Source organism: Lonchura striata, chromosome 21 (assembly GCF_050655825.1).
Source record: "Lonchura striata isolate lonStrDom1 chromosome 21, ASM5065582v1, whole genome shotgun sequence".
NCBI classification, from domain to species: domain Eukaryota; kingdom Metazoa; phylum Chordata; class Aves; order Passeriformes; family Estrildidae; genus Lonchura; species Lonchura striata.
The window spans coordinates 680448-701233 of record NC_140723.1 but is presented as its reverse complement, the minus strand read 5'-3'; the positions used below and the strand labels follow the sequence as shown (position 1 = coordinate 701233).

General features: G+C 60.6%; 1 protein-coding gene across 2 annotated transcripts; it reads right to left on the bottom strand.

The window, feature by feature from the left end:
• Positions 1-17612: 17612 nt before the first annotated feature.
• On the bottom strand, positions 17613-19895 carry HES4 (hes family bHLH transcription factor 4). 2 transcript variants are annotated; one of them, XM_085558642.1, is made up of 4 exons: positions 19539-19895; positions 19365-19460; positions 19185-19272; positions 17613-18630 (listed from the first exon to the last, which is right to left on the bottom strand). In XM_085558642.1, the coding sequence occupies exons 1-4, from the start codon at positions 19752-19754 to the stop codon at positions 18032-18034; spliced, it is 999 nt and encodes a 332-aa protein (XP_085414768.1). In that variant the 5' UTR covers positions 19755-19895; the 3' UTR covers positions 17613-18031. The 2 variants fall into 2 exon arrangements, with proteins under 2 accessions (XP_085414768.1, XP_021393432.1); XM_021537757.3 differs by having other exon boundaries at positions 19644-19895.
• Positions 19896-20786: the final 891 nt, after the last annotated feature.

The window sequence follows — 20786 nt, the reverse complement described above, 5'->3', positions numbered from 1 at the left end:
GTTTGTTTGTTTGTTTTTTGTTTTGTTTTGTTTTGGGGGGGTATTTTTTGTGGTTTTTTTTTTTTTTTTTTTTTTTTGTTGTTGTTGTTTTTTTTTTTTAACTTCAGCAGATCTTTTGGAGAGGATGGGGGAATCTTTCATTCAGCAGAGCTGGGCCCGGGTTGGAGTGATAAAGACGCTTCTGTGCAGTGTTTGAAGTGGAAATTCATGCAGATTTGGAGCCTGGATGCTCCCAGCGACGTTCTGGGAAGCTTTGCTTGTTAGATCCGAGTAATAAAATTCCTTCCTCCCTCCTCCCTCCGCCCGGCTCGTCCCGGCCTCTCTCCGGGCTCCGTCCCGGATCTGAAGCTCCACCTGCGAGGGGGAGTCCCTGGAGCTGGGAAACAAAAGGATTTGCAATCAAAGCCTCGGAAAAGGGAGAAACGGGGAAGGGAAAAAGCATCCGAAAGTTTTCCACGTTCTGGGCTGCCTGGGGAGCGGAAGGGGAGAACTGTGGGGTTTGTCTGGCACCATTTACAGGATAAGGGAACGGGGGTGGCTCCCAAAATCTCTCATCTCCCTTTTTGGCGGGAAGAGGATGATGGAATTTATTCCTGCGGGACACAAATTCGCCTTTCTGGGCAGTGTTGTCGTTGCTTGGCTTCCAAGAGAAACGTTTCTGCTTTGGTGTGGAAAAATCAGGATTAAACCCGGTGGGTGAAGCAGAGGGAAGAGAACAAATCGCGATTCTCATTTTTTATTCCCAATCTCATTCCTCTTTTTTAACGGAATGGATTTTGAGGGAGTTGAGAGGTAAAAATTTCCACGGTGAAAGTCTGCACGTGAACCCGGGCCTTTGGAATGAGATGATCTTCAAGGAGCCTTCCAATCCCAAACCTGGGATTCCAATCCCAAACTCTGGGATTCCAGAAGGAGAATTTTATTTTTCAAAAGTCCTGAAAGAGAGGAGGGACAAAACCCTGCTGGGGAAGTGAGAGGTGTGGGGTGAGGAAATCCACCTGGGGAGGAGGGGGCAGAGCAGGACAGGAGTTCTGCTTCCCGAGGAAATCCTTTCCCAGCAGGAAGGAAACGGGACTGGAGACATTCAGGAAAACGCTGGAAACGCCTCAAAAAATCACAATTCTTGCGTCACCCGAAAGGCCTTTGGAGCTCGGCGCCACCACGGGGTGACTTTTCCCTTCCTCCTCCCAGAATTCCTCCCTTCAGCTTGGCTTTGCCCCCAGACCCGGCGGGAGCCCCGAATTTCTGCCGCTGCCGCCCTGCTGCGACCCCCCCGCGGTCCCTGGTGATCCCGGGGTGGTGATCCTGGGATGGTGATCCTGGAATGGTGACCCGGGATGGTGACCTGGGATGGTGATCTGGGATGGTGATCTGGGATGGTGATCCGGGATGGTGATCTGGGATGGTGATCCGGGATGGTGACCCTGGAATGGTGATCCTGGAATGGTGACCCAGGATGGTGACCCGGGATGGTGACCCGGGATGGTGATCTGGGATGGTGATCTGGGATGGTGATCTGGGATGGTGATCCTGGGATGGTGATCTGGGATGGTGATCTGGGATGGTGACCTGGGATGGTGATCCGGGATGGTGACCCGGGATGGTGACCCTGGAATGGTGATCTGGGATGGTGATCCTGGAATGGTGATCGGGAATGGTGATCTGGAATGGTGATCTGGGATGGTGATCCAGAATGGTATCCCGGGATGTTTATCCCAGAATGGTTATCCTGGAATGTTTATCCTGAAATGGTGATCCAGGATAGTGATCCTGGGATGGTGATCTGGGATGGTGATCCCGGAATGTTTATCCCGGGATGCTTATCCCAGGATGTTATCCTGGGATGATTATCCCGGAATGGTTATCCCTGAATGGTTATCCCAGAATGTTTATCCCGGGATGTTTATCCTGGAATGTTTATCCTGGAATGGTTATCCCAGAATGGTTATCCTGGGATGTTTATCCCAGAATGTCTATCCCAGAATGTCTATCCCGGAATGGCTATCCCAGGATGTTTATCCCGGGATGCTTATCCCAGGATGTTATCCTGGAATGTTTATCCCAGGATGTTTATCCCGGGATGCTTATCCCAGCATGGTTATCCTGGAATGGTTATCCCGGAATGTTTATCCCGTGATGTTTATCCCGGGATGCTTCCCCGCCGTCGGCCGCCCCCAGCCCGGGGTCACCCCTGGATTGGCACCCGCCCTCCCGAGGGATGCCCCGGGCTGGCAGGAGCGAGGCCCGGGGTTTGTTCTCCCGTCTCAAAAGATAATCTGGGAATAATTGGGACTTAAGGAGCTGGTGGGAATCTGATTTTTTGGCGGCGCTGCCATTCAGGAAGCAGATGGACATCTTATTTCTCCCTAATTTGATGGGCTCGCTTGACAAAACGGCCGAGGTTGCACTTTGCTACAATAATCAGCTGCCACTCAGACTTTGTAAGGGGCTTGTGGAGGTTTCCTCTTAATTAGAGCGTGGCTCCCCATCGGGGAGGAGGCGATTCCCAGCAGCTTCCCTGCCTCTGGAGCCTGCACACGAGAGGGGAACACCGGGGGGGGTCTCAGGCTTGTGCCAGATTTGGGGGTTTTAAATGTCTGAGGGGGTTTTCAGGCTTGTGTCAGATTTGGGGGTTTAAAAGTCTGAGGGGGTTCTCAGGCTTGTGTCAGATTTGGGGTTTTTAAAAGTCTGGAAGGGTTCTCAGGTTTGTGCCGGATTTGGGGGTTTAAAAGTCTGAGGGGGTTCTCAGGCTTGTGTCAGATTTGGGGTTTTTAAAAGTCTGAGGGGGTTCTCAGGCTTGTGTCAGATTTGGGGTTTTAAATGTCTGAGGGGGTTTTCAGGTTTGTGTCAGATTTGGGATTTTTAGAAGTCTGAGGGGGTTCTCAGTCTTGTGTCAGATTTGGGGGTTTTAAAAGTCTGAGGGGGTTCTCAGGCTTGTGCCAGATTTGAGGTTTTAAATGTCTGAGGGGGTTCTCAGGCTTGTGTCAGATTTGGGGTTTTTAGAAGTTTGGAAGATGGAGCTCGTTGAGGGGGGATAATGGATTCATGGATTTGCTCCCCCTGCCCCGGGGCAGCTCTCCCTGGGCTGGGGGACCCTTGGGAAGCTTCGGAAAGCCTCGGGATTCTCCCGGGTTTGCAAACCCCGCTTTTCACCTGCCAAAAAAACCCTCCCAGCGCTGCGGTTTAACCCCTGAGTTCCCGCGCTGCCTCCCTGGCGCTCCAGCACTTCTCCACCCTAAAGCATCCCCTAAAAACCCTCCAGAGGAGCAGCCCTCCTCCTCCGGGAGGATCCGCGGTCAAACTCCGCTTCCCCTCGCTGCCCATCGGGCCGGGGATGTTTTTCTGTGCAATCCTCCGGGGAAACCGTGTCAAGCCAAACCAAACTCTGTCACCCCCCAGGCCGCGGAGCAGCCAGAGTTTACAGCGAGGTCATCGCAGAGGCAGGAGGGGATCCCAGGAATCTCCTCAGGGATTCCAGAGCCCTCCACCCGCGGGTGCCACCCCCGAGCATCCCCTCGTGATTTATTCGCCCCGGAGATGAGGTGCTGGCAGAGGATTGCAAGCAGCCCATCTAATGGAGTGCTGGAAATGATAAATCAGCGGGGCTTTGTAAAGGTTATTACTTTAAACAAAGAGGGGCTCGAATGGAGCCAATTAAACGGCACCTGAATTGATAAACAAACTGCTTATTGTCGGGGGCTATTCTGCAGCTCTGGGGGTCCCCCCTCGCTGGAGGCCCGGGGATAAATTTACATGTGATTGGAGTTTAATGGGCCGCAACAGGCCTCCCATCCCATCGCCATGGCAACCGGCCCCTTCTGCAGCTTTTAAACAGTCTGCGCCGCTTTTATTGTGGGATTGTCTGGGGCCGGGCTGGAACTGCCTTGTAGCAATTTGTTCCTGTCCCCGGGCACGGCCCGGCCGGGCCATGAATAAATCCGGGGGGACACGGGCACAAAGCGGCGGCCCGAGGGGCTCCATGGAGACCCCGGCGCTGGAATGGTGACATATGGTCCGGCTGACCCCAGCATCTGCCCGGGGAGGATGAGGAGGGAGATCAGGCGGGAGGAAGAGGCTCTCCGCCTCCCAGAGCTGTTTGCTTTCCACTCGGCTGGAAGGTGAATGGCAGCGGGGAGAGCTCCTGCCCGTGGAGCTTGGGCTCAAAGCGACCTGAAATCCCGACCCCTCCACGGGCACGGACACCTTCCACCATCCTGGTGCCCCGCCCGGCCTTGGGCACCTCCAGGGCTTCTCTGGGAATTCCATCCCGGCCCCTCATCACCCTCCCGGGGGGATTTATTCCCGACATCCCAGCCGGCCCTTCCCTCTGGCCCTGGGATCCATCCCTGTGTCCCGTCCCTCCATCCCAGCCCCTCTCCAGCTCTCCTGGAGGCCCCCTGGGCACTACAAGGGCTCGGGGCTCTCCAGGTGAACATTCCCAGCTTTTGGGGGCACCAGGCTGAGGGTCCCCGGGTCCTGGATCCCACCTGGTCCTGCCTGGATCTGCCCAGATCCCACCTGGATCCCCTCTGGATTCCACACAGATCCCACCTGGATCCCACCTGGATCTGCCTGGATCCCACCTGGATCCCCTGACCCCTTTCCATCTCGGGTTGTCTCCGTGCCCAGCTGTGCCCCCGGGGCATTGTCCCCTGATTTCCTGGCACTTTGCTGGGCTGCAGCCACAAATTCCTGGCTGCCCTCCTGGCAGGAAATTCCTGCAGCCAGCACTGGGAGAGCAAAAATTCCAGGGGTGCCTCTCGTCCCAAAATCCAGGGTTCCCTCTTGTCCCAAAACCCAGGGTTCCCTCTTGTCCCAAAATCCAGGGTTCCCTCTTGCCTTGTGGCACTCAGAGAGGGAATTCCTGCAGCCAGGAGTGCCAGACCCATCCCAGAGGCTGCTCTCCGGGAGATCTCTTCCAACATCTTCCTGGGATACAGAAATTCCATCATTTTCTCTGCCCTGATCCCTGCAGGGCCTGAGGTGCAGGTAATGCCTTTGCAGCAGGGTGACCACTTAAAAACGATGGCAATTAAACCCTGGAATCCCCTTCGTGTGGGAAAAAAAGGCTTTATTTGCATTAATATTTTCATTAATACATCCCAGAGCTGGTCCCAGCTGGAGATTTAACGCCTGAGTTTGAAATCTCCCGGCTTCTCCCAGGCCAAACCTGCCTCTTACCCTTGGAATGGTGAAATCCTTTATTTGGGATATTGCACCCACTGGAATTCTTTCTTTGGGATGTTTATCAGCCCGTTCTGATGTGGCTTGGGGATTGTTAAATCCGATTTTGAAGGAGGATCCACGGAGGCCGGGCAGGCAGCAAAACTCCCCCCGGGACAGCAAAATTCCCTCTCCTTCCCTCGCCATTTGCTCGGGAGGGATTTTCCTGCCAAGTTTATTGCCAGGCCTTGCATTTGAAAGGAAAAATTGCTCTTCTCGAGGCGGTGGGAGCAGGAGAAGAAGCAGCACGAAGCGGAGGGGAGGGGAAAGGCCGGCCAGAGGCTCGCACCGCACCGGGAGCCCGGATTTTCCCATCCCGGCCGGAATTCCGGCCGTTCGGGATGCTGAACAGGATCTGGGCTCTGCAGGACGTCCCAGGACGGTTTCAGCAGCCGAGGAAGGTGCTGAGGAAGTGACGCCGATCCCGCCCCACGTCCCGATGTCCCCGAAGTTGGGGAAGGAGCGCTGCTTTCCCATTAATGGGATGCGCAGGGGGCAAAGCCCGGCCCGGCTTCTCCGAGGGGAATTTTCCCGCTGGGACTTTGGGGGTTTGCAGCAGGAGGAAATCGCCACCATAAGGAACTTTTATGGCACCCGTTTGGTCCGTAATGGGTTCGTCCCCGTTCTTTAACATTTGGGCGGCCGTAAAGCGCTTTTCCCCCGCCGCCCTCCCGCCCTGCCCAGCCGCTGCCCGGCCTCCCGCTCCTCCTGACCCTGCGGAAATCCTTTCCCAAAGCTGCTCCTCCGTGCCAGGAGCCTTCTGCCCCAAACTGTGGGGTGAAGCTTTGTTTGGGCTCAGAGGTGTTCTAAAAACTTGTATTTTTAATTCAATTTTCAACCTCTCGCGAAGGGCGAGGCGATACAGAGGTTACCACTCATGCCGTGACGATATTTTTTGTTCCACAGATTAATTTCTCACACAGATACTTTTTTACTCACCCTGCAGGATAGTTCTGTCTCCCAAAAATCGTTTCCAGGCTCCGGGAGCGTTCCGCGTGCGTGGCACAGGAAAAAGCCGCTCCAGCCCTGTAAACACAGACGCTTCCTGCCCGCTGCCTGCAGCCGCTGACCCAAATTCACCTTCCCGAGGGAAATCCTGCCTGGCTTCGCACATCTGCAGCCGGCTGCAAGTGTCAGCCCGCTCCCTGCGGGGCCCGGCTGCTCCGGGGACATTCCCAGCTCCTGCTGGCAATTCCAGCGGCTTTGGAGAGGCGGAACCGCTCCTTCCCTCACCTGCGCTGCATCCCTGGCGCCAGCGCAGCTCCGCAATGCCACGGTGCATGTTTCGGTGTCACAGGGGGAAAAGTGAGAAGGAATCGCTGCTTAAAACTGGAGAAATCGGATTTATTCATTTGGTTTTTTTTTTTAATCTGCAGAGTGGCTGTAAATTAATTTCTGGGAATTCCCCAGGGAATTCTTTCCTGGAACACATTAAGCCTTCAAAGGTGAAGGGAAAGGCCCCTGCTGAATGACGCCGGGCTCTGGCAGCGTGTGAGGGAATTGTCGCCTCTGCCGCCTCTGTCCCCGGCCTGCAGCGTCCCTGCGTGCCACAGCTGGCCAGATGTGGGCCCAGGGAGCGCGGGGGCGGCTCTGGGCTCGCTGTGGCACAGCTGGGGGAGCAGGGGCAGGGCTGAGCACAGATGGGCACGGGGTGAGCACTGCTGGGCACGGGGTGAGCACTGCTGGGCACGGGGTGAGCACAGATGGGCACGGAGTGAGCACAGATGGGCACGGGATGAGCATAGATGGGCACGGGGTGAGCACAGATGGGCACGGGGTGAGCACAGATGGGCACGGGGTGAGCACTGCTGGGCACGGGCTGAGCACAGATGGGCACGGGATGAGCACAGATGGGCACGGGGTGAGCACTGCTGGGCACGGGATAAACACAGATGGGCACGGCTGAGCACAGATGGGCACGGGATAAACACAGATGGGCACGGGGTGAGCACTGCTGGACACGGGATAAACACAGATGGGCACGGGGTGAGCACTGCTGGGCACGGGATAAACACAGATGGGCACGGCTGAGCACTGCTGGGCACGGGGTGAGCACTGCTGGGCACAGGGTGAGCACTGCTGGGCACGGGATAAACACAGATGGGCACGGGGTGAGCACAGATGGGCACGGGGTGAGCACAGATGGGCACGGGGTGAGCACTGCTGGGCACGGGGTGAGCACAGATGGGCACGGGGTGAGCACTGCTGGGCACAGGGTGAGCACTGCTGGGCACGGGATAAACACAGATGGGCACGGGGTGAGCACAGATGGGCACGGGATGAGCACAGATGGGCACGGGGTGAGCACAGATGGGCACGGGATGAGCACTGCTGGGCACGGGGTGAGCACTGCTGGGCACGGGGTGAGCACAGATGGGCACGGGATGAGCACTGGTGGGCACGGGATGAGCATAGATGGGCACGGGATGAGCACTGCTGGGCACGGGGTGAGCACAGATGGGCACGGGATGAGCACTGGTGGGCACGGGATGAGCATAGATGGGCACGGGATGAGCACTGCTGGGCACGGGGTGAGCACAGATGGGCACGGGATGAGCACTGGTGGGCACGGGATGAGCATAGATGGGCACGGGATGAGCACTGCTGGGCACGGGGTGAGCACTGCTGGGCACGGGATGAGCACTGCTGGGCACGGGATAAGCACTGCTGGGCACGGGGTGAGCACAGATGGGCACGGGATGAGCACTGGTGGGCACGGGATGAGCATAGATGGGCACGGGATAAACACAGATGGGCACGGGGTGAGCACTGCTGGGCACGGGATAAACACAGATGGGCACGGGGTGAGCACAGATGGGCACGGGATGAGCACTGCTGGGCACGGGATGAGCATAGATGGGCACGGGATAAACACAGATGGGCACGGGGTGAGCACGGAGCTGGGGACGCGGGCCGGGAGCTCGGCCGGGGCTCGGGGCTGGCAGCAGACGGGCACACGCCCGGCGGGGTGGCAGCAGCGTTTAATGATGGATTTATTCCGGTAATCGCCTGCAAAGGACGCGGCCACGCCTGGGAGGGACCGGCCGGGCCGGGCCGGCGGCTCCGGGCTGGGCAGGAGGGGCACAGGGGCGGCCGCTGGCCACGAACCTCCCCAGCCCCTGGGGGTTTGTGTTCCTGATCATGAACCTCCCCAGCCCCTGGGGGTTTGTGTTCCTGATCACGAACCTCCCCAGCCCCTGGGGGTTTGTGTTCCTGATCACGAACCTCCCCAGCCCATCAGGGTTGGGTTTGTGTTCCTGATCACGAACCTCCCCAGCCCCTCGGGGTTTGTGTTCCTGGTCAGGAACCTCCCCAGCCCCTGGGGGTTTGTGTTCCTGATCATGAACCTCCCCAGCCCCTGGGGGTTTGTGTTCCAGCCATGAACCTCCCCAGCCCATCAGGGTTGGGTTTGTGTTCCTGATCATGAACCTCCCCAGCCCCTCGGGGTTTGTGTTCCTGATCATGAACCTCCCCAGCCCCTCGGGGTTTGTGTTCCAGCCACGAACCTCCCCAGCCCCTCGGGGTTTGTGTTCCAGCCACGAACCTCCCCAGCCCCTCGGGGTTTGTGTTCCTGGTCATGAACCTCCCCAGCCCCCCGGGGTTGGGTTTGTGTTCCTGGTCATGAACCTCCCCAGCCCCTGGGGGTTTGTGTTCCTGATCACGAACCTCCCCAGCCCCTGGGGGTTTGTGTTCCAGCCACGAACCTCCCCAGCCCCTCGGGGTTTGTGTTCCTGACCATGAACCTCCCCAGCCCCTGGAGGTTTGTGTTCCTGATCATGAACCTCCCCAGCCCCTGGGATTTGTGCTCCCGGCCTCAGGGACAGGCTTTGCTCACCTATTTTGGGAGTTCTGCCTCAAAGTCCAGCCCTGTCACCACCCTCTGCCCCTGCTCGGTGGCCTCTGAGCCAGGTGAGGATCCCACGTGAGGGTGAAGACCCCTGGAAGAGATTCCTGAGGAAATCCTTTTCCTGCAACTGAAGGGTATTTCCTTTTTCTTTTTTAGCAGGGCCAGAAGGAATGAAATCCATTGTGGCTCAGCCTGGGCTGGTGAAGGGAGCTGGGAAAGGCAGGAGCAGCTCCTCAATCCCCTCCCAAATCCAGATCCCACAGCTGATGGGACAGGAGCTGCTGGGATCTGTCCCACATCACTGGGACAAGGCTGGAAAAAGCCCAAAAATCACAGAGTCAGACCTTTGGCCTTCAAGTGCTGCATTCACACATTTTTTGGACGTTTCCAGGGATTCCAGCATTTCCCTGAACCACAGGAAAACCCTGGGAACAGAGAGGAGCAGAGAGGGGGAGATCCCAAATGGGGCCTCGGAGCATCCAGGCAGAAATTCCCGATTTTTCCTCCCCACACCTGGGAATCCTCTGCTGTCCCGTGCCAGGGAGAGCAGGGGTTTATTGCCTTTATTGCCTGCCGAGTGCTTTTCCAAACGGGACCTGGAGCTCTCCCACACTTCCAGCATTCCCTCATTCCTCAGAGGCAGGAGGATTTTTATCTTCATCCAGCACTGCTGTAATAAAAAAAAAAAAAAAAATCCATAAAAGCAGCTGCCTTAAAAAAGAAACCTCTTTCCCCAGCCTATGCGGATAATTTACCCTTATTCCAGGTTTTATTGGGCTCCTTTCAGGGCTGCCCGGACGCCCTCGGTGAGTTGCAGGACTCGGGCCAGAGGATTTCCTCCCTCTCGGTGGGGAGGCGGCGGGGCCGAAGGAGCGGCTCGAAGCCCCGCGAGTTCCGCACCTGGCCTGGATCTCGGTGCTCAACGCGCTTTAACTCCTGCCCCGAGCAGCTCCGGATTTCCCTCGGCACCTCGGCTTGGCCTTGATTGAAGAGGCTGCGAGGAACAGCCAAAAAAAACAAAGAAATAAATAAAATTAAAAAAAGGAGCTGTTGAAAGGTTCAAAGGGCTGCCCCGGGCTGGGGGAGCGGGGTGCGGGCTCGGAGCTCCCCCGGAGCCATGAGCAACATTCCCGGGATGGGATTGGGAAAGAGGGAGGGAGCACTGGGAGGGCACTGGGAGCACAAAAAAAAAAGAAGAAAAATCTTTAAAAAAAGAAAATGGGATAATCCTAAAAAAAAAAAAAGAAAGAAAGAAAGAAAGAAAATAAAAAGAAAAAAAAAACAAGGAAAAACCTCAAAAAAGGGAAAATCCTTAAAAAATAAAAAAAGGGAAAATCCTCAAAAAAAAAAGGAACTCTTCAAAAAAAAAAAAAAAAAAAAGGAAAAATCTAAAAAAAAAAAAAATCTTCCCGTTGCAACAGAGGAGTTGTAGGTGGGATATCGGGGAAAAACTTCACTGGAAGGATGGGCAAGCCCAGGGCAGTGGTGGAATCCCCAGCCCGGGAGTGCTCCAGAACCACCTGGATGTGGCACCTGGGGACAATTCCCAGTGCTCTGCTTGGCCTGCAGCGCTGGGCTGATGCTGGCTCGCCGTGAATTTCTTTCCCAGCTTTAGGAATTCCCTGATTCCGCGGGGATCTCACCCGGAATTCCAGCTGGAGTTTCCGAGCTGCGCTCCAGCCCCGGGGCCAAAAGCAGCAGCAGGAGCAGGCGCTGCTCCAGGGAATTTGTACTCCCCAAATTCCCCCCGGCCATGGAGCTGCTCCAGGGAATTTGTGCTCCCCAAGTTCCCCCCGGCCATGGAGCTGCTCCAGGGAATTTGTGCTCCCCAAATTCCCCCCGGCCATGGAGCTGCCCCGGCGGAGTGGGGCCAGAGGGGCCCGAGGAGCAGGACACAGCAGAGGGGACAGAGGCGGCTGCTGAGGTTTTGGGAGCAGCCAGACCTGGGGCTGAGCAGTGAAATTGGAAGGCGGCTCCTCGCAGGCATCTCGGAACCTCCAGGGTTTGGGATTCCCACCAGGATGCCCCAAGAACTCCCACAAAGCCTGAACGCTCCCAGCTGGAATTACCAGCGTAAGGCGCTCTGCCCAAAAACCTCTCCCGGCTGTTCTGGGGTTTTAAACCGTTCCAGAGGCCGCTCCAGCTGCAGAGGAGCCCCGCTGCTGTTCCACGGCCCCATCCCCGCAGCCGTCTGTCCGTCCGTGCGTCCGTCCGTGACTGCCAGCCCAGCCCGGGTCGTGATCCCGGGCTGTCACCCGGGTCGTTATCCCGGGCTGTCAGTCCGGGTCGTTATCCCGGGCTGTCACCCGGGTCGTTATCCCGGGCTGTCACCCCGGTCGTTATCCCGGGATGTCAGTCCGGGTCGTTATCCCGGGCTGTCGGTCCGGGTCGTTATCCCGGGATGTCAGTCCGGGTCGTTATCCCGGGCTGTCACCCATATCACCCCGGTCGTTATCCCGGGCTGTCACCCCGGTCGTTATCCCGGGCTGTCACCCATGTCACCCGGGTCGTTATCCCGGGATGTCACCCCCGTCGTTATCCCGGGATGTCAGTCCGCGTCGTTATCCCGGGCTGTCACCCCGGTCGTTATCCCGGGCTGTCACCCATGTCACCCCGGTCGTTATCCCGGGCTGTCACCCGGGTCGTTATCCCGGGCTGTCACCCCGGTCGTTATCCCGGGATGTCAGTCCGGGTCGTTATCCCGGGCTGTCACCCCGGTCGTTATCCCGGGCTGTCACCCGGGTCGTTATCCCGGGCTGTCACCCCGGTCGTTATCCCGGGATGTCAGTCCGGGTCGTTATCCCGGGCTGTCACCCGGGTCGTGATCCCGGGCTGTCACCCCGGTCGTTATCCCGGGATGTCAGTCCGGGTCGTTATCCCGGGCTGTCACCCCGGTCGTTATCCCGGGCTGTCACCCGGGTCGTTATCCCGGGCTGTCACCCCGGTCGTTATCCCGGGATGTCAGTCCGGGTCGTTATCCCGGGATGTGAGTCCGGGTCGTTATCCCGGGCTGTCACCCATGTCACCCCGGTCGTTATCCCGGGCTGTCACCCCGGTCGTTATCCCGGGCTGTCACCCATGTCACCCCGGTCGTTATCCCGGGCTGTCACCCCGGTCGTTATCCCGGGCTGTCACCCATGTCACCCCGGTCGTTATCCCGGGCTGTCACCCCAGTCGTTATCCCGGGCTGTCGGTCCGGGTCGTTATCCCGGGCTGTCACCCCGGTCGTTATCCCGGGCTGTCACCCGGGTCGTTATCCCGGGCTGTCTGTCCGGGTCGTTATCCCGGGCTGTCTGTCCGGGTCGTTATCCCGGGCTGTCACCCCAGTCGTTATCCCGGGCTGTCACCCGGGTCGTTATCCCGGGATGTCACCCCGGTCGTTATCCCGGGCTGTCAGCCCGGTCGTTATCCCGGGCTGTCACCCATGTCACCCGGGTCGTGATCCCAGGCTGTCACCCATGTCACCCCGGTCGTTATCCCGGGCTGTCACCCCGGTCGTTATCCCGGGCTGTCACCCATGTCACCCCGGTCGTTATCCCGGGATGTCAGTCCGGGTCGTTATCCCGGGCTGTCACCCCGGTCGTTATCCCGGGATGTCAGCCCGGCTGACAGCTCAGCACCGCCACATCCAGCGCGGCTCATTAGCGGCCCCCGAGCCCCCTGCCCGTCCCTGCCCGCCGGGAGATGGGATCTGACAGGCGCAGGGGCTGCGCTGGCGGCCGGGGCGTCCTGCGGAACGGGAATTTGGGAATTGCCATCCCTGTCCCAGCTGCTCGCAGGGAGGATGCGGAGCACGGGGGGAAAATCGATCCCGGGGTTCCGCGGCTCTGAGAGCTTGGCCAGGGGTTTGGCAGGGGTGGGAAAGGAGAAAAGCAGTGGGAAATAAGGAAGAGAACAATGGGAATGGAAGAGGAAAAGCAGTGGGAAATAAGGAAGAGAACAATGGGAATGGAAGAGGAAAAGCAATGGGAAATAAGGAAGAGAACAATGGGAATGGAAGAGGAAAAGCAGTGGGAAATAAGGAAGAGAACAATGGGAATGGAAGAGGAAAAGCAATGGGAAATAAGGAAGAGAACAATGGGAATGGAAGAGGAAAAGCAGTGGGAAATAAGGAAGAGAACAATGGGAATGGAAGAGGAAAAGCAATGGGAAATAAGGAAGAGAACAATGGGAATGGAAGAGGAAAAGCAGTGGGAAATAAGGAAGAGAACAATGGGAATGGAAGAGGAAAAGCAATGTTTTATTCCCTTTCCTGCGGGCCCTGGCGGTGAAAAGCTCACCTGAGCCGGGCGGGTGGCGCTGGGCTGGGTTCCCTGCTGGGGATGAGCTGCTCGCAGGGAACGGGAGCGGGAGATGGAGCAGGAATTGGGCGCCGGGAGCTTTGGAAGGGCCGCATTCCAGCCCTGGCGGGCTAAGAGGGGCTAAATGGGAAGATCTGATTAAGCGGCTCAGCGCGGTGACCCTGACCCCAAAGAACGCGCCGGGGCTCGGGAGGAACTTCATTTCAATTAATCAGCTTAACAGCCCGAGAGAAGCTGCCCGCGTGCATTGAGCCGGGCTCGCTCCTCCTCCTCCTCCTCCTCCTCCTCCTCCTCCTCCTCCCTGCGGGATTGCCCCGGCCCCGCCCTGGGGCTCGGGGCTGCCTTCATCCCCTCGTTAGGAGCCTTTGGGATATCGGGGACACGGCCCCGGAGCCTCCCATCCCTCTGCGGCCTTTCCCACCTGCCGGGGGAAATGTGGGAAATAAATCTGGGAAATAAATGTGGGAAATAAATCTGGGAAATAAATCTGGGAAATGTGGGAAGTGTGGGAAATAAATGTGGGAGATGTGTGAAATATGGGAAATGTGGGAAATATGGGAAATGTGGGCAATGTGGTAAATATGGGAAATGTGGGAAATGCGGGAAATGTGGGGAATGTGAGCAATGTGGGAAATGTGGGGTGGCTTTGCCCCCCTTTTCCAGCCCCTCCTGCGCTGCCCGCTCCCTCCCGGGCACGGAGGGGATGGAGACGCGGCTGCCGGAGGCCGAGGGTGAGGAAATGCCGCGGGAGGCAGGGGAAAAATCCCAGAAAGTGTCGCAGGATCAGGGAACGCTCGGCTCGAAAGGAGCCTTGAGGCTCTCCCAGCCCCCTGCTCGGTGGGAACCTGGGAAGCAGAATCCAAGGGCACCAGGAAAGGAGCTGGAAAAGGGAAAGGCTCATCCAGAACTTCCAGGTTCTGGAATCTCCGGCTGATTTTCCAGGCGTTTTGCCTTTTTCCCGATGCCCTGGGCAGGCCTGGGAAGGGCAAAAGGCACATCCAGAGCCTGCAGTGCTTTTCCAGGCGTTTTTCCTTTTTCCCGATGCCCTGGGAAGGACAAAAGGCACATCCAGAGCCTGCAGTGCTTTTCCAGGCGTTTTTCCTTTTCCCCGGTGCCCAGGCCAGGCCCGGGAGCTGGGAAGGGCCGCCCGGAGCTTGGGAATCCTTCCCTTGCTCTGGGCAGGATCTCTCGGGATGCCCCTGGGGTCACGGCGCTGCGGAGCCCCAGCTGAGCCCCTGGCGAACATTCCAGCGAGTTTTGTGCCTGGAGCTCCGTCCCCGGCTCCGCTTAGCTGGAAATGGCTCGTTAACACCTCTCCCCACATCCTTTCCCATGGAACGAGGCGCAGCTGCTCCAGCTCGGCTCGGGCGAGGAGGAATCTCGGATTTTCCGCCCCGCTCGGACGCCTCCCAGCCCTCCTTCCCCCACCACACCCCGATCATTCCCTGATCCCCGGGAATTCCCGGCTGCCCGGGCCACTATCGCGTCCCTTTGGACTTTCACCTCTGGGGAGCCGCGCACTTTGCTCCGTCCCTGCACCTTTAAAGGGACAAGGGCAAATTTGGGACCCTCTGGAAAAGCCCTCGGGAGCCTTTGGAGGGGCTCGGCGGTGCTGCTGTTGGAGGGGAGCAGCCTGGAAGGGATGAGCTGATAAAGAAATGGAAGAAGCTGGCGACAGCGCGGTCGCACAAGTTCAAAATGCAGCACCAGAAGTTTCTACATCCAAAACACGAGAAATCTCAGCGTGGAAATATTCAGGGTGGAAGATAACACACAATAAAAAGGCCACAAAAGCACAACCCGGAGCCAGCGGCAGGAATCTGGGATGGAGCAGAGCCGGGCACCTCCACCTGGAGCTCACGGCCGCGGCATTCCTGGGGAGGATTTGGAATTTCTGGAGCGGCACCGCCCAGCTCTGCCCCCCGGCGGAGCCGAGCAGGGGCGGAGGTGGCTCGGGGGCTGCCTGAGGTGACGTTCCGGGCTGTCCCAGCGGGGCTGGCCCGGTGGGAACGGGGCTGGCCCGGTGGGAACGGGGTTGGCCCGGTGGGAACGGGGTTGGCCCGGCAGGAACGGAGCCGGCCCGGTGGGAGCGGGGCTGGCCCGGTGGGAGCGGTGCTGGCCCGGTGGGAACGGGGCTGGCCCGGCAGGAACGGGGTTAGCAGGAGCGGGGCTGGCCCGGTGTGAACGGAGCCGGCCCGGTGGGAACGGGGCTGGCCCGGTGGGAACGGGGCTGGCCCGGTGGGAGCGGGGCCGGCCCGGTGTGAACGGGGCTGGCCCGGTGGGAACGGGGCTGGCCCGGTGAGAGCGGGGCCGGTCCGGTGGGAGCGGGGTTAGCAGGAGCGGGGCTGGCCCGGTGGGAACGGGGTTGGCCCGGTGGGAACGGGGCTGGCCCGGTGGGAGCGGTGCTGGCCCGGTGTGAACGGGGTTAGCAGGAGCGGGGCCGGCCCGGCAGGAACGGAGCCGGCCCGGTGGGAGCGGGGCTGGCCCGGTGGGAGCGGGGCTGGCCCGGTGGGAGCGGGGCCGGCCCGGTGGGAGCGGGGCTGGCCCGGTGGGAACGGAGCCGGCCCGGGGCTCGGCGCTCAGCACCCCCTGCTCGCCGCTGCCGCCGCAATAAAGCGAATTCGGCGGATCTCGGGGGCAGCGGGCGCTCAGAGCCCGGCCGGGGGCGCGGGGCTGCCCCGGGGAGGGATTTGGTTGCAGCAGGCGACAGCCAGGCTTTCATCTGCTCCTCCGAGCCTCCTCCAGACGGGAGAGGAGGGGCAGGGCTGTGGGCGATGGAGGAGGATTGCTGTAACGCGATTTTATGTCTGTGATTGCATAACGAAAGCTCCTGGGAAGCTCCTGATGCGGCCGGATCCCTCGCCCTGCCCGCGGCTGGAGGGCTCTCAGACCGATCGATTGCCCACGCTGGCTGCGGAGCGCAGGAATTGCCGGACTGGATCGGTACCAGGCTCCGAGCAGCCTGTGCTCCTTTATCGAGCCGCGCCCGAGCCATCAGGAAGCTGTAAAAAGCCTCCAGGAGCCGATAATCTGCTTTTTATACCCCCAGCACACGCAGCCACAGGCCCTGCTCTCACAGAAGCTGCAGCCCTGCTGTTAATGGGAGCAGACCTTGAAGGATGGAATTGCATTTCCGTTCTAAAAAAAAAAAAAAAGATATAAAAAATTAAAACCCGCCTGGCTTTGTGGCGTTGGATGTCTGCAAATACCAGCTCCTTCCCTGAGCTGGGAAACGCTGCTGGTGCCAGCGGGCTCATCCCCCTGCCCACCCACCAGGACAAGCCCCGGGCTCCCGGGAAGGGGGGAGCGAGGAAATCGGGACCGCACAGACCCCGGCCGGGGCGGGAGGCGCCTGTGGCACTCCCACCCCCTGTCCTGGCGTTTCCCCCGCGGATTCCGGGGCAGCCCCAGCTCCCAAATGCGGGGCAGGGCGCACAAAGCCGGGCCTGCGCCGGCCGCTCCCTGCCGCGCTCTTCTCCCCGCAGCGCGGCCCTCGTTAATTGGTGACAATTGGAAGTGGCTCATTCTCCGTGTGCGAGAGGCTGCGATCGCTTCCACTTGGCCGCGATTCAAGTGCCGGGGCTGAGTCAGAATGGGTGGCAGAGCTGTCTTTTCCTCAGTCCCCCCGCTCAGCGGCAAAGAAAAAGCCACAACCCCGAGTTATTCTCTTTGATGAGGTGGGCATTGTGAGGCCGGGCAATTGAATTTACAGCAGCATTGAGTATCAGAGTCTATCTGGCCCTGTCAATGAGAGCGCCGGGGAAAAAAAAAAGCCACACATTAACCCTCGGCTCCGAGTTCCCAGGCGCTTCAATAGCGCTCCCAACTTCCCAAAGAGCCCGCTGCATACTCGATGAGACCCTTTATCCCTCCTAATTACCCTCCCGACAATGGGGCCGGGCCTCTCGCGCCTTTGTGCGCCCGGAGAACTCCGGGCCAGCCACCCCCACCCCGAGCGGAGCGGCGCTTTGGGATTTTGGGAGCAGGTACAGCCCAGGTGTTTGCTCAGCTTCCAGCGCGGGTTTTTTTAGCAATCCTTCTTCTTTCTGCAAAACTCGGGGGGTATTTAACCCCCTCCTCTCAGCCCCATCACTTTGCCCCCGAATTTCTCACCCAGATCCCTTCCAATTATCTTGAAGTAAAGCCATAAAGTCCAGTGCAATTTTTTTTTTTTTTGTACACAGAGGATGAGCTCGTCCTTGCCCACTCTTAAACAAAATGAAAGAGTGGGAAAAAAAAAATATTTCAAAGAGTTCCTTTATTGAAACACCTGCATTTTTTTTTTTTCTCTTTTCATTTTTGGAAGTCTTCGACACAGGCACGCACACACCCACAGACCAACAGGATACAAACAACTTTGGCATTATAACTTTTTGAATATTTCTTACAAAACTATTTCTCATTTATTATTTTTTGTTCATTTCTTTAAAAAAAGTATCTCAAATAAAGGCATTTTAAAGGAGTAAAAATACAAGTCGAGATCCCAACCTCTGAAAATAATAAATAGCACGTTCATAGCGAGGTCCTTTTCTTCCTTTCTGCTTAAATCTGCTTTAAAAAACCCCCAAAACATAACAGGGGCTCCATACAACGGAGCCAAGGAGAGTTTGTTGCGGTTTGTTTTGTTTTGTTTTTGGAGAGGGGAATGACTCGGAGGGAGTCACCAGGGTCTCCAGACGGATTCGCTGCGCTCCCCTCCGACGGGACTCGCGGCCTGCGAGGCCGGGCCGATGCCGCCCCCGAACGATGTCAGCCCGTGCACCGGCGATGCCGCGGGGGTGGCGGCCGCGCTGCCCGCGCCGCCGCCCGCCGCCCCCGGCGCGTTGGCGTTGGCGTAGAGCGGAATAACCGGTCCGGAGCCGGCGGGGAAGGCCGGGCTGGGGATGAGGAAGGCGAAGTGGCCGTCGGTGGCCGGCACCAGCTGGAAGCCGCCGTAGACTTTGGGGGACAGCGCCTCGGCGGGGTTCAGCTTGCAGGGCACGGGCACGGCCGCGCCCGCGGCCGGCGGCAGCTGGACGTGCAGCGGCTGCTGCGCCAGATGTGCGGGCTGGGCGGGCGGCGGAGGAGGAGGAGGAGGAGGAGGGGGGTAGTTCATGGCCACCATCTGGCCCAGGCACGCCGAGAGGTGGCTCAGCAGCCGCGTGCGCACGTCGCTGTTGACCCCTTCGCAGGTGGACAGGAACCGGGTCACCTCGTTCATGCACTCGTTGAAGCCGGCCCGGTACTTGCCGAGGACGGTGGGGTCGGCGCTGAGCGCGGCTGGGAGAGGGGGCGGCCGGTGAGCGGCAGGTCCGGGGTACCGGCCCCGGTACCCCGTCCCCAGCACCCGGTCCTGTCGCTAACCCCGGGGCTGCAGCCCGGTTCCCGGTCCCCAGCCCCCAACCCCGGGGCTGCAGCCCGGTTCCCGGTCCCCAGCCCCCAACCCCGGGGCTGCAGCCCGGTTCCCGGTCCTGTCGCCAACCCCGGGGCTGCAGCCCGGTTCCCGGTCCCCAGCCCCCAACCCCGGGGCTGCAGCCCGGTTCCCGGTCCCCAGCCCCCGGTCTGGAGCCAGGTTCCCTGTAAGGAGCCCCTTCCCGGTCTCCTGTCTCGAGCTCCCGTTCTCTCGTCCTCAGTTCCCAGTCGCCGGTGCAGAATCCGGTTCCCGGTGCCCCGCCTTCGGTCCGGATCCCTGTCCCCGTTCTGTCCCCAGCTCCCGCTCCGGATCCCGATCCCTTGTCCTCAGCTCGGTGCAGACCCCAGTCCCCGCACCAGACGCCGATGCCCGTGCCCGGTGCCCTGTCCCCACGCCCGGTGGCCCCGGGGCGGGCACTCACCGGTCATCTGCGCCCGCTGCAGGTTCCGCAGGTGCTTGACGGTCATCTCCAGGATGTCCGCCTTCTCCAGCTTGGAGTGCCGCGAGCTCTGCGGGACAAGAGCGGCCGGGTCAGGGCTGCCCGCGGCCGGCCATGCCCCGGTGTCCCCGGAATCCCCGGTGTCCCCGCAGCCCCACTTACGTCCTTCTTGAGCGCGTCCAGGATGAGCGTCTTGAGCTGCCCCAGGCTCTCATTGATGCGCGCCCGGCGCCGCTTCTCCATGATGGGCTTGGAGGACTGCGGGGAGAGCGGAGCCGGTCAGCGCCCCCCGCACGGCCCCGGGCCCCCAGCACCGCACCCGAGACCATCACCGACCTCAGCACGGCCGCGGGCTTGCCGCCATCCAGCGCCGCCGCCACCGCTGCTGCGCCCCGACCGGCACCCTCCTCCTCCTCCTCCTCCTCCTCCTCCTCCATTTACCTTCCGGTGCTCGCTGGCGCTCCGCGGCTTATCCGGCGTGTGGCTGGCGCTGGCGGGCGCACCGGCGATGGGCGAGGCGGTGGGTTTCTCCATGCCCGTATCGGCGGGCATGGCTGAGATCCGGTGGAGGAACGGGGGAAGGAAAAAAAATATTAAAAAAAGAAAAAGGAAAAAAAAAAAAGAACGTGGAACAGGCAAAACGGAGGTTCTGGTGCGGGGTGGGGGGTGTGGAAGGGAGCCGGAGGGGGCGAGCGGAGCGCGTGCGGCGGCGGGCGCGGGGCGCGTGCGGCGGGCGCGGGGCGTGCGGTCGGCGGCGCCCCCCGCCCCTGCCCGCGCCCCTTTATAGCCCGGGGCCGCGGCGGCGGCGGCGGCGGCGGCGCCCATTCGTGTGAACCCGCCGCCGCCGCCGTTCCCACACTCGCGCGCGGCCAATCAGCGCCCGGCCCGCGCCCGGCCGCCCGCGCGCCCCGCGCTCCCATTGGCCCGCGCCTCGCCCCCCTCGCGCTCCCTCCCTTCCCGCCCCGCCCCGTCACGCGCGCGCGGGGAACGCCCCCCCGTCCCCTCGGCGCGGCCACGTGGGGCGCGAGGGGGGCGGGAGGGGAGGGCGGGGAGCGAGGGCAGAGCGGGAGGGGAGGGCGGCGGGGCAGGGCGCGGGCGGGGCGCTGGCCTCGCCGCCGCCGCCGCCGCGCCGGCCCCGCCGCCGCCCGCGCTGTGACACCCGGCCCGGGGCGGCGGCGGCCGGCGCGGCACGCGAGGCGGCGGCGGCGGGCGGCCAATGGGCGGGGCGTGCGCGCGGCCGCGCGGGCGCTCTGGCCTCCCATTGGCTGGCGGGGCCGCCGCTGTCAATCACGGCCGCGGCTCGGCTCCCCCCGCCTTCTCCCGGTTCCCCCCGTTCCCAACCCGCCCCCCCCAATTCCCATTCCCATTCCTCCTCTCCTCTCCTCTCCTTTCCTCCCCCCGGTTTTCCCGTTGGAGCGCGTGCCGGAGCGCTCCCGGATCCATGGGAAAACCCCGCCCCGCCGCCGCCGCCCGCCGGCGGCAGCCGCCCCGCCGCACCGCCCGCGGGGCTGCCGCCTTCCTGCGCTGCCCCTGCCGCTCCCCCCGCTCCCCCCGGGCCCCGGCTACCGAATCCCGGCGCTGCCG